The sequence below is a fragment of the Bombina bombina genome, chromosome 8 (assembly GCF_027579735.1).
Source record: "Bombina bombina isolate aBomBom1 chromosome 8, aBomBom1.pri, whole genome shotgun sequence".
In the NCBI taxonomy this organism is placed as follows: Eukaryota; Metazoa; Chordata; class Amphibia; order Anura; family Bombinatoridae; genus Bombina; species Bombina bombina.
The window spans coordinates 291,907,349-291,929,201 of NC_069506.1; the positions used below are offsets into that span (position 1 = coordinate 291,907,349).

Sequence of the window (21,853 nt, forward strand, 5' to 3'; positions counted from 1 at the left end):
AGCCAGAGGTACGGCAATTTTAATCCATAAAAGAATAGCTTATGAACCAATCCAAGTTCTAAAAGACCCCCAATCTAGATTTCTCATTTTAACATGTAAGCTAGACCATACTGATCATACCTTAGTTTCTATCTATCTACCTAACTCACATCAGCCTAGATACCTCAAACGGATCCTACACACAGTTGACCGGATAAAAATAGGCAGAGTCTTACTAGCGGGGGACTTCAACATGACTTGGGATCCAGCACTAGACAGAAAAAGAACTGCCCGGACAAAACACACCACCCCTCCTGCTCAACTTTCCCAAAAGTTCAGACAAATAATTACCCACTTCTGCTACTTCGATGTATGGCGTTCACTTCATGCTAGAGATAGAGACTACACTCACTTCTCATTCCCTCATAAAACATACTCCAGACTCGATTATGTTTTTTGTTCAGCAGAAACCCTTGACCTAGTCAAACATTCTAGCATCTCCCTATGCCCATGGTCTGATCATGACCTAGTCTCAGTAACTCTCCGCTCAGCGGAGCGACATAATGTGAAGCCTTCATGGCGCCTCCCGCATGACATCCTACAGGATGCTGCATTTAAGGAAACCTTGAGAAAAGACATAACCTTCTATTGCCAAACTAATGACAATAATCAGGTCAGAGACGACACATTATGGGGGGCGGCAAAGGCCACCTTTAGAGGTCTCATAATTAAACAACAAGCTCATCTTAAAAAACTATCTGGCCTACCCCTTTCCAAATCTCATATTGAATTGCGTCGACTAGAACTCCTAAATAGAAGTACACCTTCAGATGACACCACAGCTCAAATTATACAGATTAAAAACCATATTAACCAACTAGAACTAAAACGCACCCAGGCTAACTTATTTAAGCTGAAACAGATTACTTACCATAAGAGTAACAAAGCAGATACACTACTAGCAAATAAACTTAAAAACAGAGCGAGTACCTCAAGAATTCACCAGATCCAATTTGAGAACCAGACATACCGCAAACCCTCAGACATTGGTACTTGTTTTGAGAAATTCTACTCAAACCTGTACAATCTAGAAAAAAATGCTAGCGACAAACTAACTCCTGTTGACAAAATATGCTCCTTCCTTCGCAGCTTAAATCTCCCCTCATTGTCACCTGACGACCAAGAAACACTCTCATCCCCCTTCACCTCTAAGGAAATCAAACACGTAATAAAGCATCTAAAACCTTTTAAAACTCCAGGTCCAGATGGCTACTCAGCAGCCTTCTACAAAACATACACAAACGAACTAACCCCGCTACTCTTAAGATCTTTTAATCACGCTAGAGAACAGGGTAGGTTTAGTCAGGAATTTTTGGAAGCAACGGTGATTACTATTCCTAAACCCCAAAAAGACCCATCCTTATGCTCCAATTACAGGCCAATCTCCTTGATTAATTTAGACATTAAAATTTATGCTAAATTATTTGATACACGTATCTCTAAATTACTCCCGAACCTCATAAACTTAGACCAAGTAGGATTTATCCCTCACCGCGAGGGGCCAGACAATACTAGACATCTCCTAAACATCTGCACCGAATCCACAAGACTAAATAGGCCATTCTCTGTCATCTCATTAGATGCAGAGAAGGCTTTTGACCGCATTAGATGGTCCTACTTATGGAAAACTCTTAAAATCTTTGGTTTCCCAGATCAAATTATCAAAGCGATACAGGCTCTTTACTCCACTCCCACAGCAGTAGTTAGAGGCCTAGGCTTTACCTCACCCCCCTTCCCAATATCTAATGGCACCAGACAAGGGTGTCCACTCTCACCCCTACTCTTTGCCCTGGCAATCGAGCCACTAGCAGAACAAATCAGACAAGATAAAAAAATTGATGGCATTCGCCTACATGGCACAATTCACAAGATTGCACTCTTTGCAGACGACATTACTATATTCTCGTCAGACCCCCTATCTTCATTCCCGAGACTGATAGAGATTTTAAACTCCTTTGGAGACATGTCACTCTACAAATTAAATCTAGATAAAACAGAAATCTTTACCTGGGGAATCCCACAGTTGACACCCTCAAGGTCCAATACAGAGTACACTGCGTCAATAACTTCATCTCCCACTTAGGTGTTAAGATATCGAACAATATCCCTCAGATGATCAAAGACAACTACCTGCCCCTTTTAACCGAACTGCGTACTTTGAAAGACAAATGGGACTATACTCACATCTCATGGATAGGTAGGTTAACAGCCCTTAAGATGTCCTTTCTACCTAAAATTACTTATTTATTTAGATGTCTCCCTCTCCGTATCCCGGGATATCTCCTTCACCAATTTCAGAGTGAATTTACAAAATATATATGGCAGCACAAACCCCCCAGAGTGGCGCACAAAATCCTTCAAAGACCCCTTAGTAGAGGAGGTATAGCCTCCCCATCAATAACTAGGTATTATGAAGGAGCCATGCTCACCCATATTTCACAATGGGGTACTAAAGACTCCCCTAGTAAATGGAAAACCATAGAACAAGCCTCCCTCCCAAATCATATATTTTTGCCCGACTTAATTTGGATTCCGGCCCACCTAAGACGTACCACAGACATTAGCATTAACATAATACGAGAATGCCTCGCCATGTGGGACAAGCTTAGACACTATCCACACATCGCCCCACATCCTTCACCTATTACTCCCTTGACAGGTCTCCTACGAGGCTTACCTGACTCTCATCCTTATGGCTGGACTAGAATTGGAATACAAACAGTAGCTGACCTTTGGGTTACTTCACCAACCCCGCGCTTCATGACACTCTCAGAAATAAAGGCAGGCTCCAACTTACCCAGGTACATGACGTACGAATACACAAGACTAAAGAGCTTTCTTACTAGCTGGGGATTCCAACCTGAGCTACACCGACCCCGTACACTCTGGGAAACGACTTGGCAACAAGGTAACAAATTACACAGACCTTTATCAATGCATTACACTTTAATAGGAAACACAGACCCTGAGAACAAACTTCCTCACTTACTCACTTGGGAATCAGTTCTGAACCTGACTCTGACCCCACAAGTATGGCAACACGTAATTTCCCTCACTAAAAAAGCACTGCACTGTGTCACACTCTTTGAAACATATTACAAACTCTTAACGAACTGGTACCTTACCCCTGCGAGACTTAATAAAATGTTTGTCTCTGCCTCTCCCCTATGCTGGCGCAATTGTGGCAAAAAAGGAGACTCCCTACACATATGGTGGGAATGCCCCAAGTTAAAACCCTTATGGAGTACATGCTTCCGTACGCTAGGGAGATTAGGCATAACACTTCCTATAACTCCTTCTAATGCCCTCTTACACATAGGCATCACTAAATTACCTAAGCATCAAGCATGCCTAGCAATCTATTTGCTAACAGCTACTAAAGCGACAATAGCCAAGGCATGGAAAACTGTGACGCCCCCAAAATGGTCATGCATTCTAAACTATATGGCATATATCTACAATATGGAGAAACCTATCTTTTCCTCTCTAAATAATTCAGACCTATTTGAATTAGTATGGGCAGATTGGCAATCTAACCACACCACTACTTGGGCCCCGAACACTAGAGTAAACACACACTAGGTAACCCTCCCCAAGTACCATCCGCATATGAACCAAATCCCTGCCTCTAACAATTAACCTCCCGTTCCTTTTTCCCCAATCCCTCCCCCCCACCCCAATTAACCCACCCCATTTGACTTGAGCTATATTTCGTTCACTTTTTCATTTTAGGAACGCATTCTAACCTGACATATTTTTGAATGTTCCAATTTTTCTGTTCATACTCTCTGTAGGAGCCTACGTGCTCCAAATTATTTAATATGTCACTGTTGTATTTGAGAAATCTTTACTAATAAAAACTTGAAATTAAAAAAAAAAAAAAAAAAAGAGCTGGGGACTATCTCCACTGACTTGAGTATCTTATCCGCTGAGGTGAGACAATTCGCCTCCCGAATACAGGAGGCGGAGGACAGAATATCTATATTAGAAGACAAAGTCAATGTACAGGAGGAGACTGTCGCTAGCCAAGATACGAAAATTAATATTTTGCAATTGCGCCTTGAGGATCTGGAGGATCGCTCAAGGCGCAATAATATTCGAATTGTAGGCCTGCCTGAGTCCCCAGAATTTGTAGACCTTATGCAATTCACAGCAGTTACACTGCCCAACGTGTAGTACCTTTTATCTATAGAGAGAGCCCACAGATTAGGCCCAAGGAACTCTTTGGTAAATGGTAGGACAAAAGATAGGATGGTTATTTTTAAGGTCTTGAAGTTTCAAGATAAGGTGGAAATGTTTAAAATGTTTAGGAAAAGGACTCCATTTATGATGGGGAATCATAAGATTCTATTGTTTCAAGACTTCTCCTCTGAGACAGCGGCGTGGAGGAGACTGATGGCCCGTTCTGCTCTCAACTTATCAAGAAAGGGCTGCGTGCCTGGAAGATATACCCTGCTAAGATCATTGTGGAGGACGGGGACAGTAGGTTGACCTTCGCTGAGGTCTCAGAGGTGAAGAAGTATATTGATTCTAAACAGTGATAGGGATTTGAGTTTCTTTTTTGAAGATTATCAGATTATGTTTTATTTTTTGAATGGTTTTGTCTCTTTTCTTGGAGTGTTTTCAAGGGTGGGGTTTGGGAGCCAAGTGTATACAATGTCTCTGCTAGTTAGGACCCTTATACTCTTTAATGTTAAAAGGAATATATATCGTGCTGTTTTTTTTTTGTTGTTGTTCTTTTTCCTTTTCCCCTTCTGCCTGGTGCTTGCTTTCTCTCTCTTTCTCATATCCTTGTGGTCACCTGGCCTTGGTTGGCCGGTGAGCCAGGGGTCTGGGTATTTTAATAGTGTATGTGCTTAGATGGTATCTTTAGGTAACCTTAAAAAATTTTCTTGGAATGTTGGAGGGATTACCTCCCCTATTAAGCGTAAACTAATAATTAAAAGATTGGGTAAACTAGATCCTAGTATAGTGTTCCTGCAGGAAACGCACCTTAAAGATAATGAAATCCCAAAACTTAAATCTTAATGGGTGGGGGAGGTAATAGCCACACCGTGTGCGGTCAGGAAAAGCGGGGTAGCAATACTTTTAAATAAAAATCTTACTTATAAGATTATGAATGTAGAAAGAGACGAGAATGCTAGATATATCTTAGCACATATTCAAATTAACGACATAAGATTGGTACTGTGTAATATATACGGCCCAAATAAGTTTTTTCTATTGGATTCTGGGAGAACATTAGGATTAAGTTGTTTCCTTATATTAGTCAAAATTTGATTATTGGAGGTGACTTCAATATGTCACTTTGTCCCGAGCTGGAGAGGCATGGGTCAAAAAATGCCGTATAGAAAAGCTAAATATTTCAAGAAATTTTGTCATAAGCTAAAGGTAATAGATATATGGAGAGTGAAGAACCCGGATTTGCGTATATATACGTGTGAATCTAAAGTCCACAAAACCTTCTCAAGAATAGACTTTTTATTAATTGCTGAGTCTTTATCTGTTTTAAGAACGGATTCTTGTATAAATGATATAATGATTTCAGACCATGCTATTATATTGGTCTCTTCTGACTCTATGTCTCGGCCTAAGGACAAAAATCTAGCCTTCTTTTTCCCTAAATATCTTTTTAACAATGTTAGATTTGTACAGTGGTTAAGACAGAAGTGGAGAGACTATGCTAGTTATAATAATAATGCTTATTACGATAAAATAGAGACATATTGGGAAGCCTCAAAAGCTTTTCTGCGTGGGGAAATTAAGGCATATCTTTGTATAAAAAAAAAGAAAGCTGATGCCCGTGAAATACAACTTTCTAACCAGGTTAGAAATACATACAGAAAGTTTCTCGTAGAGCATGGTGATATTAATTGGGATAATTATATTAAAGCTAGGCAAGCACGAGACATTTTTAAAAAATATAAACTACAAGAAGAAGAGTCGAAGATTAATCTACTGCATAGAGGCTTTCATGGTACTTCAGCGAAATACCTAGCAAGATTGGTACAAAATAGAAAGAGAGAACTATATTCTTGCTATTCGTGATGACAAGCAGAGATACACAGAGCTGGAAGATATTAGCAAGGCATTCTATAGTTACTATCAGAAGCTGTATACAAGTCTGGATATTATGCTAAACCAGGAAAAATTCTGGGCAGGTATTGAGATTCCGAAAGTATCTGAAGTAGATTTAGCGGCATTAAATAGTCCAATTACAGTAGAGGAGATTATTAAGGGCATAGATAAGGCTAAGTTAAATAAAGCGGCTGGCCCTGATGGCCTCCCAGCTGAATTTTTGAAAATACTAGCTGAGGATATTAAATATACACTGGAGAAACTGTTCAATAGTTATTTTAGTATGAATGTGGAGCCTTCTAGATTTTTTGCAGCAGCAAATATTTCATTGATTTTGAAAAAGGATAAACATACAGAGGAATTGGCTTCTTATAAACCAATATCAGTCTTGAATGCTGATTATAAAATCCTTGCAGCTATTATTTCAGATAGACTCTCTAAATGCCTTGGCAAACTTATTCATACAGACCAAGTGGGCTTTCTGTCAACAAGAAACTCATCCAAAAATATTCGGAAAGTTGTAAATTATTTAGATTTTATGTGGAATTCTGAGATTATTCAAAGTCAAAGTAGAGCTGACTCGGCTATTATCACATTGGATGCTGAGTAGGCCTTTTACTCTATTATCTGGAAACATCTTTTTAGAGCACTCTCAGAATTCGGATTTAAAAATCATTTTTTTCAATTTATACAGAACCTTTATAAACACCCAATATCATATTTGCTAATTAATTTCTTTCTTCACAGATTACGCTTGGCAGGGGAACGAGACAGGGGTGTCCGCTGTCACCCCTACTTTTTAATATGGCTATTGAACCATTGGCAATCTGGCTGAGAAACGCTATTAAGGGGATTGGATTTGGGGAGCACAATCTTAAAGTTCTCTTATATGCAGACGATTTGTTGATCTGTGTTGAGAATACATCACAAGAAATTCCAATTGTATTATCATGTTTGGAGACTTACAGTTCTTTCTCAGGTTATAAAATTAACTGTGAAAAGAGTGAATTGATGTGGGTAAAAAAGTCAGGGAATAGCCCACAAAAACTACCATTTAAAGTAGTGGATACATTGAAGTACTTGGGTATATTTCTTAATACTAATCCCAAAACCTGGTATAACATCAATTTTGTCCCTCTTATTGAGAAAATTAAATCTGATCTAGAAGCCTGGGCTCAGTTCCCGTTGTCAATAATGGCTAGGGTGAATGTAATTAAAACAATTGTCTTTCCACGTCTGTTATACCCTTTACAAAATCTTCCTTTTTTGATCCCCTCCAAAGATATCAGAACGATCTATGCGTCGTTTTCTAAATTTATATGGAAAGATAAGAGACCGCGCATTTCATTGAAAAAAATTAATGCAACCCTGTAGAATGGCAGGGTTAGCCCTACCTAATATTAATCTTTATAATATTATTATCTTGGCTAGGATCGCTATAGATTAGTTGACAGACGCTAATATTTTTTCCGCCAATGATCTGGAAAGATATCTGTCACATCCCTTCTCTTTAAAAGCCATTTTGCACTGTCCAGTTAAGAAACTTCCGGTAAATATTTCTGGTCTTATGTCATTAAAGAATGTGGTAATAGGGTGGCAAAAGTTCTGTGCTATTTTAGAATTGGATTTTTCCTTTTCAGAGTTCCTCCCAATAAGGGGTAATGTAAATTTTACCCCTGGGATTCATCAGTCAGTATTCCAGACATGGGCTGGAAAAGGTCTTAACTTCATTCAACAGCTTCTCTCGGCCGAGGGGTATATATTAACGTTTGAGAATCTTATGCAAAATTTGGTTTTCCTAGTAACAATTTTTATGCGTATTTACAAATTAGACATTATATACAGGAATGGAACTGGGATACTAGTAGAGAAAGTGAGTGGGCAGAGGTTAAGAGTTAGATGAAAATTTTCAGGTCTGGGAGTACATCTATATCCCTTATGTATGACATAATGCTTGCCAAACAAAGCCTACTTTTACTGAATAAGACCTGTGAGTCTTGGTTATCTTATTTGACAGACGTAAACACTGAAAAAATTATAGCAAGTTGCACTATGATAAGTAAATATCAAATCTCGATGCGTTGGAGGGAAGCACATTTTAAATTGGTAAAATTTTTTATTTAACCCCGGCCAGGCTCTCAAGATTTACTCCCCAGCAAAGTTTCTTGTGCCCGCGTTGCTCATCCTGCGTAGCAGATTTGGTGTATATGTTTGTGTACTGCCCAAAGATCTCACAGCTTTGGAAGAAGGTAGTTTTTTGGTTTTAGTAAACATTATCAATTAAATATTACCCTGGAGCCAGAAAATATTTTTTTTCTAAATATACAGATCCCGGTTATGCCTCTAGGTGAGACTGTATTAAATACTATAATACTGTTAATGAGACATTTAATAGTTAAAAATTGGAAGGCTAAAAGAGTCCCGTCATTGAAGCTTGTCATCCAAGAAATTCAAAATCAGATCATTTTTTAATCTTACCATATTAGGTTTCTTAATGAGAAAAAAATTAAAAAATGTATAATTGGATGGCTGCCTATAATTAAATCTTACCCAATCTATGTCCAAAAGTCTATTCTTTTCTCCTTTCTGAGCTCAGAAAGTTTCATTGAGTTGGTCTTATTAGGGGACTTCCCATCTGAGTGGATATCACTTGGTGTAGACCAATAGTAGGCGGCAACATGGGGTGAGGGGGGGAGAGGAAGCCCCCAGGAGACCCTTTTTTTTTTTTCTTTTTTTCTTTTCCAGCCTGGTTTAAATATAATATATAAAATATACCAATGCGTGAGTTTTTGATGTTGCAGATAATTATACGGCTCTATCCAAATAAGAATTTGTCTTGTGTATATTATTACTGGCTTGTCTGAAATGATTGAAAATATCGATAAAAACCCCAACATTGTGGTACTAGCGAGTATATATATTAGAGCACTCTTTAATCCATATAAGTCTTGTATAGATCCCAATACAAATATGCACATTGTAAACTGTTATAGTATCTGACTAATTTGCGTTGATGTATGCTAGTGTATCATACAGTCTTATTAGGTTTATTTACTTTACTGCACCCTGCGTGGTGCATCTTTGTCTCGTTTATTTTTTATTTTTTTTGTGTCTCTGTACCATTTGTTGGTTATAAATAATAAAAAAATTTTAAAAAGCTATGTAGTGTGTGTATCTGCATGTATAAGTGTATACTATGTAGTGTGTGTGTGTATCTGCATGTATATGTGTATGCTATGTAGTGTGTGTGTATCTGCATGTGTAAGTGTATGCTATGTAGTGTGTGTGTGTATCTGCATGTATAAGAGTATGCTATGTAATGTGTGTTTCTGTGTATTTGAGTGTGTACATGTATATGTGTAGCTTGTGTTACTGTGCATTTTTGCTGACTTTAAAGGCCATAATCTAGAATATTAATGGGGAATGCAGAGAGCAGTTTTAAAGAATCTATTAATAAACGTCCAATTAAGATAAAAATATTTAGCAATGTCTCTGCAAAGGCTAATTAAATAAAGATCTCACATAGCTATACCAGTGGTTTGAGCTTGTGGTTGATTTGCTGCATAAGAGTATTAAAATATATGACTTTATTTAGAATTTAGAATTTTATTTATATTACTTTGGTCTTATAAAAAAAATTAAGCCCCATCCCTGCTCCTGCCCACCACATATCACACTTTTGCTGCGGGGGGGGGGGGGTTGTTCCTCTTTTGAATTTTGAAATGTTAAGAGATATGGGAAAGTCAAAATTAAAATTTCATAATTCAGACCACAGAATTTTTTTTTAAATATCATCTTTTATTATCAGAAAATGATTAATACAACTTGAAATATAAAGTTGAAATATGTTACAAACTTTTCTCTTGGTATTGTCAAATCTAACTAGAAACATAAAGAAGATGATGTTTTAACAATCAAATTTTAACCAAAACAAAAGAAAAATTCGTACACCATTATATTTTCCATAAAGTTCCAAGTTAAGTGTCCATTCTCGTTGTCATTGAAAGAATCTCTCAATCCATTTTAGCTTTGCACATTCTTGTCTTCACTTTTAAATACATTTGAAGAATTATAAGATACTAGTCCTAAAGCCCGTGTACATGGGCCATTTTTTGCAGTACAGCGGTCACACCCCTTGCTCTCTCTCTATCCCCCCTCTCTTTTGCTCTCTCTCTACCCTCTCTTTTTCTCTCTCTCCCCCTCTCTTTTGCTCTCTCTCTCCCCCCTCTCATTTGCTCTCTCTCCCCCTCTTTTGCTCTCTCACCCCCTTGTTTGCTGTCTCTCTCCCTCTCTTTTGCTCTATCTCTCCCCCCCCTCTTTTTCTCTCCCTCTCTCCACTCTCTTTTGCTCTCTCTCTGCCCTCTCTTTTGCTCTCTCTCTGCCCTCTCTTTTGCTCTCTCTCCCCTCTCTCTTTTGCTCTCTCTCTCCCTCTCTTTTGCTCTCTCTCTCCCCCTCTCTTTTGCTCTCTCTCTCCCCTCTCTCTTTTGTTGTCTCTCCCCTCTCTCTTTTGCTGTATCTCTCTTCTTTTGCAGTATCTCCCCCCTCTCTTTTGCTCTCTCTCCATCTCTTTTGCGCACTCTCTCTCTTTTACTCTCTCTTTCCCCCCTCTCTTTTGCTCTCTCTCCACCCTCACTTTTGCTCTCTCTCTCCCCCTCTTTTGCTCTCTCTCTCCCCCTCTTTTGCTCTCTCTCTCCCCCTCTTTTGCGCTCTCTCTCTCCCCCTCTTTTGCTCTCTCTCTCTCCCCCTCTTTTGCTCTCTCTCTCTCCCCCTCTTTTGCTCTCTCTCTCTCCCCCTCTTTTGCTCTCTCTCTCTCCCTCTTTTGCTCTCTCTCTCTCCCTCTTTTGCTCTCTCTCTCCCCTCTCTCTTTTGCTGCCTCTCTTCCTCTTTTGCTCTCTCTTCCCCCCCTGCTCTCTCTCTCCCCTCTCTCTTTTGCTGTCTCTCTTCCCCCTCTCTTTTTTCTCTCTCTCTATGCCCCCTTTTTTGCTCTCTCCCCCCTCACTTTATCCCCCCTCTTCTGCTCTCTCTATACCCCCTCTTTAGAGCTCTCTGTCTCTCACGGCCATTCGGCCACGGCATCAGGCCCTACCCGCGTCACTCCCGGCCCACGCCACGTCTGTCCGCGTCACGCCCGACCCATATCACGCCCACTCCACGCCAGATGCCAGGTGAGGTCAGTTTGATTAAGGCCAGGTGTGTTTGTCCTTGCGCGCAGTCTCTACTGCGCATGACAGCTTCGGACAAACACACTTAGCCTTTTATTATATAGGATAGGTTTGAAGGGAAAGGTTGCTCAATGAATATTGCAGTATTGTGAGGGAGATTGGGGTCAATCATCTATGGGTGAGTCCCCAAGTGCAAGAGTTGCACTGGGTTTTGAGAGAGAGAGAGAGAGAGTCATCCCACAAAAATCTGGTATTTACATTTACCCACCAATAAGCAAGCATAACCCAGGTTCTCAACCAAAAATAGCCCTGGCTCCTATGCATCACATCCCTGCTTTTTAAATAAAGATAGCAAAAGAACAAAGAAAAATTGATAATAGAAGTATATTAGAAAGTTGCTTAAAATTGCATGCTCTATCTAAATCATGAAAGAAAAAAATTTGAATTTAGTGTCCCTTTAAGTAGTGCAATTCTGGGTGTTAGAGAAAAATTATTTGTTAGTAGTTATTTAAAGTGTCTTTCTATTGTGATCCTTAAGGGCCTAATTTTGGTGCAATTCCACCACATGTGGAGGTAACTGTCCCTATCGTCTCACCCTCGCCATCATCTATCATTCGCTTCTGGGTAAATGGATTGTAACCGAGAGGGAGTAAGATACCAGCGCATCAAGACTTTTTAAAGTTTATTTCGAATGATTGAGGGGATGATGACACCTTTTTGGTACATAAGAAAAAAAATTCCATTCATCTTTTGACAAAACAGTCTCTAGGTCATCTTGCCATTTGCGTGTGTAAGATGGGAGATTTGAGATATGCTCTTCTTGTATTAATTTTCTGGTTAATGCTTGGAGCATAGGCTTTCGAACGGTGTAAGGTCTCTTAGAAAGTCTTGTTTATGGGGGGAAGTGTGTATGAAGTGTGCCAATTGTGAGTACTTTAACCAGCTAGAGTATTTGCCCCCAGCTACTTCTTTAAGGTTTTCTTTATTCATCAATTTGCCTTTTAGAGTAAAGTCTCTTATATGGGTAGTATGTCCTCACTCTGTTACCCTTTGATGGCCTTTATCTAGTCCTCCTATTAGTTCTGCATTAATGGGGATTGTAAAGAGAGGGGATCTGGTGTTAGAAATGTACTTTCTCTTTTGTGTTATAGAATCCCAAGAATTGAAGATGAATTTATGTATCTCCATTTCTATGCATTGAGGGGGTCTAAGGTCTTTTGTGACCCAACACACTGATCCCACATCTGGAACCTTGAATATATGTGAGTCGTCGCCACCCAAGCCTTGGTGTCTTTAGATCTGTGCCAGTCTAGTACTCATTGAGGGGCAACACTTCGTGATCTGCTATACAAGTCCTAGCCCTCCTCAACCTAATGCTCTATACATGTTGTCTCCACAAATTATGGGTCTACTTTTCCCCCATATAAATGAGTTAATGTGCTTTTGTAATTGGGAGATATACCATTTAGGAAGAGGAATGGTTAGTGCTTGAAGAAGAGGTACAGTATCCTGGGCAGAGTGGTCATCTTTACACATTGATCCCCCCCCCCACCATGTTATTGGCTTGGTAGCCTAGGTGCACAAGTCTTTTTGTAGTGTACGTAAGAGTACGAGATAGTTATTGTCAAAAAGTTGTGAATTAGTAGATGAAAGTTGGATACCTAGGTATTTAAGGGATTTGTTTTGGAGGTTTAAAGGGCATAAGGCTGCACTTGATTGGAGTGTTAGTAGTGGAAGTGATATGTTCATAATCTCTGATTTTTGTTTATTGATCAAAAAGTTTGAGAAGTTACCAAATGTATCTAATTCTTTAAGAACATTTGGGATGGAGTGCAATGGGTTTGAAATAGTAAACAAAATGTAATCTGCATACATGGCTTCCTTTAAATTATGGGGACCAATGTTAATCCCCTCTATCTCCTGATTTTGTCTGACATGAGCTGCCAGGACCTCCATGGAGAGGATAAACAATATCGGTGACAAGGGGCACCCTTGTCTCGTACCATTCTGAATGTTGAATGGCCTGGATAGCATTCCATTTGCCTTTACCTTGGCTGTGGGGTGTGAGTATAGGCTAAATATACGTAGAATCATTTTAGGGTTGAATCCTAGTGATTTTAAAGTTTCTCTTAAAAATTTCCAGTTTATGCGGTTGAATGCTTTTTCAGCATCCGTTGCCATAAGGATTGATGGAATCTTATGTTTTGCATATGAGATCAGCGTTAGTGCCCTGATGGTGTTGTCCCTCTCCTCCCTCCCAGGGACAAAACCAACCTGGTATGTGTGTATAAGGGATTGTAATACAGTATTAATTCGGTTCGCCAGAAGGGATATGGGCCTATAATTTCCGGGGTCTGTTGGGGGTTTGTTTGGTTTACGAATTACCGATATGTGAGCCGTTAACCATTCCCTTCCTCCAGAAATGTTATCGTCTAGTGTATGAAACAATTTTAATAAATGTGGCGCCAGAATATTTCTGAATGATTTATAATAAGCATTCAAAAAACCATTTGGGCCAGGGCTTTTTCCTGAGGATAGGTCTCGGATTGCCCAAAGTATTTCAGAAAGGGTTATTGGCTCTTCTAGTGTGTCTTTCTGTGAGGTTTGTAATATGGGTAAATCTGCTTTACCTATATAGTCTTCCATTTGTTCCAAGTGGTGGGATGTCTCATTTGTTTCAAGATTATAAAAGTTTAGCATAGAACAAGATAAAGTGGTTTGCTATGAGTTTACTATCCTGTATACTGTGGTTGTCTGTCGTAATGAGTTTGTGTATTTGGGATTTAAGTGTTTGGGCTTTTAAAAGTGTAGCCAGAAGTGGACCTGCTCTATTGCCTTAATAGGAATAGAGTTTCCTAATGCATAGGGCCTTTCTTTGAGCTTCCTTAGTTAAGATTTTGTTGAGGTCTTGTCTGGTCTCTGTAAGTTGTTGAAATGTCGCTAAGTCTGTTGGTGCATTTTTATGCTTGAGTTCTAACCTTTCAAGTTGAGTGGATAATGCTACAATGATGCTGTTATATGTCTTTTTTCTAAAGGTTGTGTGTTTATTGCATTCGCCCCTTATAACTGCTTTGTGGGCTTCCCAAATTATGCCTGGATCAGTATCAGGGTTGACGTTAATTTGAAAATATTCCTGTAAGGATTTTGTGATTGCTTCTATTGTGGGTGGGTAGTGGAGCAAAGAGTCATCCATTCTCCATATAAACGGGATGATTCTAACATGTATTTACTTACAATGGCCAAATCACAGAGAGTGATCAGATTATGGGGTAGGAAGGATATCAGAGTCTTTAGTTAGTGATTAGGTGGTTTCTGTCTACCATAAGGTAATCAATTTGTGTGTATATGGAACAAGGGTGAGAAAAAAACGTGTAATTGCGTTGCTTTGGGTGGTGTATTCGCCAGATGTCTATCAAACCTAGCTGCGAGAGGCAATTAAGTATTGCATTAGGTGGTCTAGTTTGAGTTAATGAGTTACCCGTTGAAGCATCTAATTTGGGGTCCAATGTGATATTAAAATCACCTCCTACTATCAGGGTTCCCTTTTTGTTCTCTGATACCAGTTTAAGTAAGATCTGAAAACATTTGGATTTATTGTTGTTGGGGGCAGACTACAGAATTTTAAGACACTTCTGTTTTCAAAATTACTTTGTCCTCTCTGTATCCTTTGTTCAAATTCATGTGTAGATATCTTTAGCCACAACAATTTACTACTAGGAGCTAACCGGTGATTGGTGGTGACAAACATTTGTTTCTTGTCATTAGCTCACCAGATGTGTTCAGGTAGGTCCCAATAGTGCTCTGCTGCTTTAGAACTGACCTCTAAATGGCAGAGAAATATGCAAGGCTCTAGTGTGTGTGTGTGTGGGGGGGGGGGGGGGGGGTAGACACATTTTGGAATTGCACCCTGGAAGCCAGATTCTCTACAAACTGTTCCTGAACTCAACTTTAATCTTATTAATAAATTATAAAGGACACAGCTAACCAGAACATCTAGTCAAATAGAAATGAGCTATTGTGCTTAGATGTCCTGCATGGCTATACTTGACTGTATGCAAAACATATACTCCCACCAAGAGTTTATAGGATGTGAGATTCACCTCTTGGCATTCCAGACCTTCTACTGGATCTCAGTAATATAAATTGTTCTATTAACGTTCTTTACTTTCTTCTTTAAGGGGCATTTCTCCCTGTCTTGCTCCCAGCCTTCATCACCACCAGTTCCTGGCAGGAGCCATACATTTTGTAATACTCAGACACAAGCAGTTTGGGGGGTGGGTACTGGGAGATTTGGGGGTGGAGTCTAAGCAGACACTATTGTGGAAGAGAGAAGCCCCCTGTTATCAATAAAGTGTCTCCTACACCTGTCACTACTCACTACATAAAAATGGCAATCACCTATATATTTACTGTATGGGGATAAGGGGCTCTAGATACCAGGTGATGTTATAATCTGACAATAACAATTTAAAACGCATTTTCCTAACTCATAGCAGAGGTTACAGACTTGTCTTACAATGAGCAGTTAATTCACATATTATCTGTTTTGTGCTTTTGTTTAGTTCTGGATGTGAGATGACAGAAATTAATCACCTTCCGGAAGATGCTCTACTGGAGATCCTGTCTCTGGTTCCTGCACGTGACTTGATCCTTCGCTGCAGTCGTGTCTGTGCCTACTGGAAAGAAATAATAGACTCTCCAACACTCTGGATAATCAAATGTCAGCGTGCGGGATATATCTCAAAAGCCTGCAAAAAAAGTCCCAGTGACTGGAAAAAGTTTTATTACATCTGCAGTGTGAAAAGAAATTTATTACGAAACCCATGTGCAATGGGTAGGTGTGTAATTGCTATTTACGTTTTTTGTTTAAGGGACAAGTACATAAAAGCGTTAGAGCGTGTCATTATTGCACTTTTACTTACATATAACTGTGTTCTATGGAAGTTAACCATTTAGTTGAATCAGTTACATTACATTTGAGGTTTTGGTAATCGCTGTCAGAACCTCTATATAACTATAACTGGTCTGATCCCAAATTCTTTGAAGAGTAAAGTTCTAAATCTATCGTTGTAATCAATATGATTCAACCCCCATTACAAATCAGGTTTATTGTCAAAATTTACAGACTTTAAGCTGTTTGCAATGAACAAATCAAACAAAAGCAATTAAAATAGCTCAACACAATAGCTTCAAGTGGTTTCCCCAAATTCAACTGAAAATGCAACTTTTAATGAATTCTACAGTCTCAAAAAAGTTTAACCCCTTAATGGCAAGCATCTTTAGTACTTAGTAGGGCAACCTTTTGCTGTTTTGACCTGCTGCAAACTAGATACAAAGCCAGACACCAACTTCTGGCAGCGTTCCTGAGGTATCTTATATTACTCCTCATGAGCAATGGCCTCCAGTTCAGTAATATTCTTGTATTTGTGTGCTGCAACCACCTTCTTCAAATCCCACCAGAGATTTTCTATGGGGTTCAAGTCAGATGCCTGTGATGCCCACTGTAGAATCTTCCAGGACTTCTGCAATCAAGCCTTGGTGGAATTTGAGGTATGCTTGGGATCATTGTCCTGTTGGAAGGTCCAATGACGCCCAGGTTTCAGCTTCCTCACAGATGGCATGACGTTTTCTCCTAGGATTTCCTGATACTTCAATGAATCCATCTTGTCTTCCACACGCTGCAGGTTTCCAGTGCCAGAGGATGCAAAGCAGCTCCAGAACATCACTGAGCCACCACCATGCTTAACTGTAGGCAGAGTGTTCTTTTCAGCGTATGCTTCTTTCTCCATCGGGCCGAAAAGTTTCAGTTTTGTTTCATCGCACCACAGAACATATTCACAAAACTTCTGCGTTTAGTATGCGCCTTACTGTGCAAACTGAAACCTCAGTGTCTGTTGCCACCAAGTCTTGCTGCAGGTCTTCTGCAGTCACTCAATCAATTTTTTAAACCTGCCTTATCTGAAATCTGGTTGCAGCTGTTGATAGCTTGCGTTTTCTGTCCCGTCCAGGTAGTGTAACCACTGTTCTTTGAACTTGCAAACTATGCTTCCAACGGTGTCTCTCTTCAGTGCCTTTGCTATCTTTTTTGTGAAGGGGATGATCTCTTCTCTTATCCTTTTGGACCATTCTTTTGACTTAGTCATGCAGTCAAACATGACACTCAACAAACCCCTAGCCAGTTAAGGTATTTTATGTGTTCTAGGTCAAGCACACCTGGTGCAACTGAAGCCCTTGATTCGTTGCATCAAGTGTGCTTGAGATAACTCATTAGTTGCAGAGTTGTGCTGTTGTAAGGGATTCTGTTCAAGGGGTTGAATACATTTGAGACTATAAAGAATTCATTAAAAGTTGCATTTGCAGTTGAATTTGGGGAAACCACTTGAAGCATTCGTTGTGTTATTTAAATTGCTTTTGTTTAATTTGTTCATTGCAACCACCATTAAATCATTAAATCTGATTTGCAATGGGGGCTGATTAATTTTGATTACAACTGTATGTATCTAACTATCCATCTATACAATACCACTCTTTCTCTCTTTTCATCTATTTGTCTCATCTTTAACCCCTTAATGACAACAGTACTTTTCCATTTTCTGTCCGTTTATGACAAAGGCTATTTTTACATTTTTGCAGTGTTTGTGTTTAGCTGTAATTTTCCTCTTACTCATTTACTGTACCCACACATATTATATATCGTTTTTCTCGCCATTAAATGGACTTTCTAAAGATAGCATTATTTTCAACATATATTATAATGTACTATAAAAAAAATTATAACATATGAGGAAAAAATGGAAAAAAAACCCTCTTTTTCTAACTTTTAGCCCCAAAATCTGTTACACATCTGCAACCACCAAAAAAACACCCATGCTAAATTGTTTCTAAATTTTGTCCTGAGTTTAGAAATACCCAATGTTTACATGTTCTTTGCTTTTTTTGCAAGTTATAGGGCAATAAATACAAGTAGCACTTTGCTATTTCCAAACCACTTTTTTTCAAAATAAGCGCTAGTTACATTGGAACACTGATATCTTTCAGGAATCCCTGAATATCCCATTGACATGTATATATATTTTTTTAGAAGACATCCCAAAGTAATGATCTAGGCCCATTTTGGTATATTTCATGCCACCATTTCACCGCCAAATGCGATCAAATACAAAAAATCGTTCACTTTTTCACAAATTTTTTCACAAACTTTCGGTTTCTCACTGAAATTGTTTACAAACAGCTTGTGCAATTATGGCATAAATGGTTGTAAATGCTTCTCTGGCATCCCCTTTGTTCAAAAATAGCAGACATATATGGCTTCGGCGTTGCTTTTTTGGTAATTAGAAGGCCGCTAAATGCCACTGCGCACATACGTGTATTATGCCCAGCAGTGAAGGGGTTAATTAGTGAGCATGTAGGGAGCTTTTTGGGGTAATTTTAGCTTTAATGTAGTGTAGTAAACAACTCAAAGTATTGATCTAGGCACATTTTGGTATATTTCATGCCACCATTTCACCGCCAAATACGTTCAAATAAAAAAAAAAAACATTTTTCACAATTTTTGGTTTCTTACTGAAATTATTTACAAACAGCTTGTGCAATTATGGCACAAATGGTTGTAAATGCTTCCTGGGATCCCCTTTGTTCATAAATAGCAGACATAGATGGCTTTGGCTTTGCTTTTTGGTAATTAGAAGGCCGCTAAATTCTGCTGCGCATCACACGTGTATTATGGCTAGCAGTAAAGGGGTTAATTAGGTCGTTTGTAGGGAGCTTGCAGGGTTAATTTTAGCTTTAGTGTAGAGATCAGCCTCCCACCTGAAACATCAGACCCCCTGATCCCTCCCAAACAGCTATTTTCCCTCCCCCACCCCACAATTGTCCCCGCCATCTTAAGTACTGGCAGAAAGTCCCAGTACTAAAATAAAAGGCTTTTTATTTTTTTTAAATATTTATTCAGGACCACCCTTTAGCCCCCAACCTCCCTGATCCCACCCAAACAGCTCTCTAACCCTCCTCCCGCTACCTATTTGCCGCCATCTTGGATACTGGCAGCTGTCTGGCCGTCTTAAGTACTGGCAGAAAGACTGCCAGTACTAAAATAAAAAGTATATTTGTTTTTTTGTGTGTGGTTTTTCTTATAGCCTATTTACATATGCTGCTGTATAGAATCCCCCCTTAGCCCCCAACCTCACGGATCCCCCATCAAACAGTTCTCTAACCCTCCCCCTCTAGCTTAATGGGCGCCATCTTGGGTACTGGCAGCTGTCTGCCAGTACCCACTTTAGTAAAAAAAATATGATTTTATTATTTTTTGGCTTTTTTTTTTGCCATTTTCTGTAGTGTAGCTTCCCCCCCTCCCTGAACCCTTCGATTGTTTTTGAAATTAAAATCCCCTCCCCCCCTTTTCTCCCAATTTTTTATAAAATTTTTCTGTAGTGTAGCAGTTCCCACCCGCTCCCGCCCCGTGCACGAGCCCGCGTCCGCGCGCCCCCTGACACTGCCGCCTCCGATCCGGCCTCCGATCCCGCCCCCCTCCACATCACAGGCCCTTGGCAGGCCGCCTCCCTGCCTTGCTCCCACCCACCAACGACGCTCCGGTGCAGAGAGGGCCACAGAGTGGCTCTCTCTGCATCAGAGGCTTGTAAAGGGGTATCGCAATCGCTTCCAGCACTCTGTTAGACAACTGACGTACCAGGTACGTCTATTGTCATTAACTGCTTGTTAATGCATGACGTACCTGGTACGTCAGTTGTCATTAAAGGGTTAATGGCAAAAACCTGCATTAAAGGGACAGTCTAGTCAAAATTAAACTTTGATGATTCAGATAGGGCATACAATTGTAACCCTATCCGGTCCAATAAATTAAATAAAACCTGCAGCCGGTAAAACGCTTTGGCGGATATATTCCGACAAAGAACCTGAAAGGGTTAAACAACTTTCCAATTTACTTTTATCATTACATTTGCTTTGTTCCCTTGGTAGGTAGGTAAGCTGAAAACCGCCTCTTAGCTCAGAGCATTTTGAAAGTTTTTTACAGTTAGACAGTACTAGTTCATGTGTGTCATATAGATAACATTATGCTCACTCTCATGGAGTTATTTAGGAGTCTGCACTGATTTGCTAAACTGCATGTCTGTCAAAAGCACTCAGATAAGGGGGCAGTCTGCAGAGGCTTAGATACAAGATAATCACAGAGGTAAAATATATATTAAAGGGACAGTCTAGTCCAAAATAAACTTTCATTATTCAGATAAAGAATGTCATTTTAAACAATTTTCCAATTTACTTTTATCACCAATTTTGCTTTGTTCTCTTACTATTCTTAGTTGAAAGCTAAACCTAGGAGGTTCATATGCTAATTTCTAAGCCCTTGAAGGCCGCCTCTTCTCTTAGGGCATTTCGACAGTTTTTCACCACTAGAGGGTGTTAGTTCATGTGTGTCATATACTGTAGATAACACTGTGCTCACACACGTGGAGTTCAGGTGAGCCAGCTCAGATTGGCTAAAATGGATGTCTGTCAAAAGAACTGAAATAAGGGGCAGTCTGCAGAGGCTTAGATACAAGGTAATCACAGAGGTTAAAATTGTATTTATATAACTACGTTGGTTATGCAAAACTAGGGAATGGGTAATAAAGGGAGTATCTATCTTTTTAAACAAAACAAAATTCTGGTGTAGACTGTTCCTTTAATATAACTGTGGTGGTTAGGCAAAACTGGGGAATGGGTAATAAAGGGATAATCTATCTTTTTAAACAGAACAAATTCTGGTGTAGACTGTCCCTTTAATGCTGGAGTTTAGAAACATAACTAAAGGCAAATTGTACTCAAAACAGGAAACCACTCAAACTGCAAACACTTTAAGCAAAGTGAAACACCCAACAAGAATACACAGTAGTTTGTGGTGTCACACAAGCCAACAGCAGCTTGTTTATCTAGTATCCTGTGCAGTACAAAGAAAGACTAGTTCCAAGAATCTAACCTGCACCCCCCGAAGCAGAAATAACCCCCAGCATGACTTTACTCAAATTAGAGCTTGTGTGACATCCCTAACTAGCCTTAATGCCTCCATGGTAGGGGCAATGATTAGCCCTTGTGTAACAGCAGAATAAGTAACGCTCTGGTTTTACCTCCTATAGCTCCCAGTAACACACACCCTTCTGTGCGTATAACATACATAAAGCTGTGATGTATGTCTTAGTAGCTGCCAGCAACACACACATGCAAGTTTAAAGAGCACTAAACACAGACTAACAATCACGTGACAGCCATCAGCCAATCACAAAATGCATATAATGTATATTCTGTGAATCGTGCATATGCTCAGTAGGAACTGGAGCCTTAGAAAGTGTGTATATAAAAAGACTGTGCACATTTAGTTAATGAAAGTGGTTCTCTAACCCATCTGCACCTGTATGTAGGTAGTGTTATATAAATGTTCGTCACTTCAGTCTTCAGTTATCACACCTTTGTGTGTGAGGATACCTTAAAGGGACAGGAAACTCCAAAATTTTCTTTCATAATTCAGATAGAAGATACCATTTTAAACAACTTTCCAATTTACTTCAAATAGCAAATGT

At 39.5% G+C, this 21,853-nt stretch overlaps 1 protein-coding gene across 4 annotated transcripts in view; it reads left to right on the forward strand.

The window, feature by feature from the left end:
- Positions 1 to 21,853, forward strand: part of LOC128639201 (F-box only protein 6) — a 113,368-nt gene that overhangs the window by 45,204 nt on the left and 46,311 nt on the right. For 3 of the 4 annotated variants that reach the window (XM_053691456.1, XM_053691460.1, XM_053691457.1), the window contains exon 2: positions 15,842 to 16,113. In XM_053691456.1, the coding sequence (XP_053547431.1) occupies positions 15,855 to 16,113 (259 nt within the window). In that variant the 5' untranslated portion in view covers positions 15,842 to 15,854. Of the gene's footprint in view, positions 1 to 12,430; positions 12,542 to 15,841; positions 16,114 to 21,853 lie in introns of those variants that run through there. The other variant, XM_053691459.1, reaches the window with a different exon arrangement.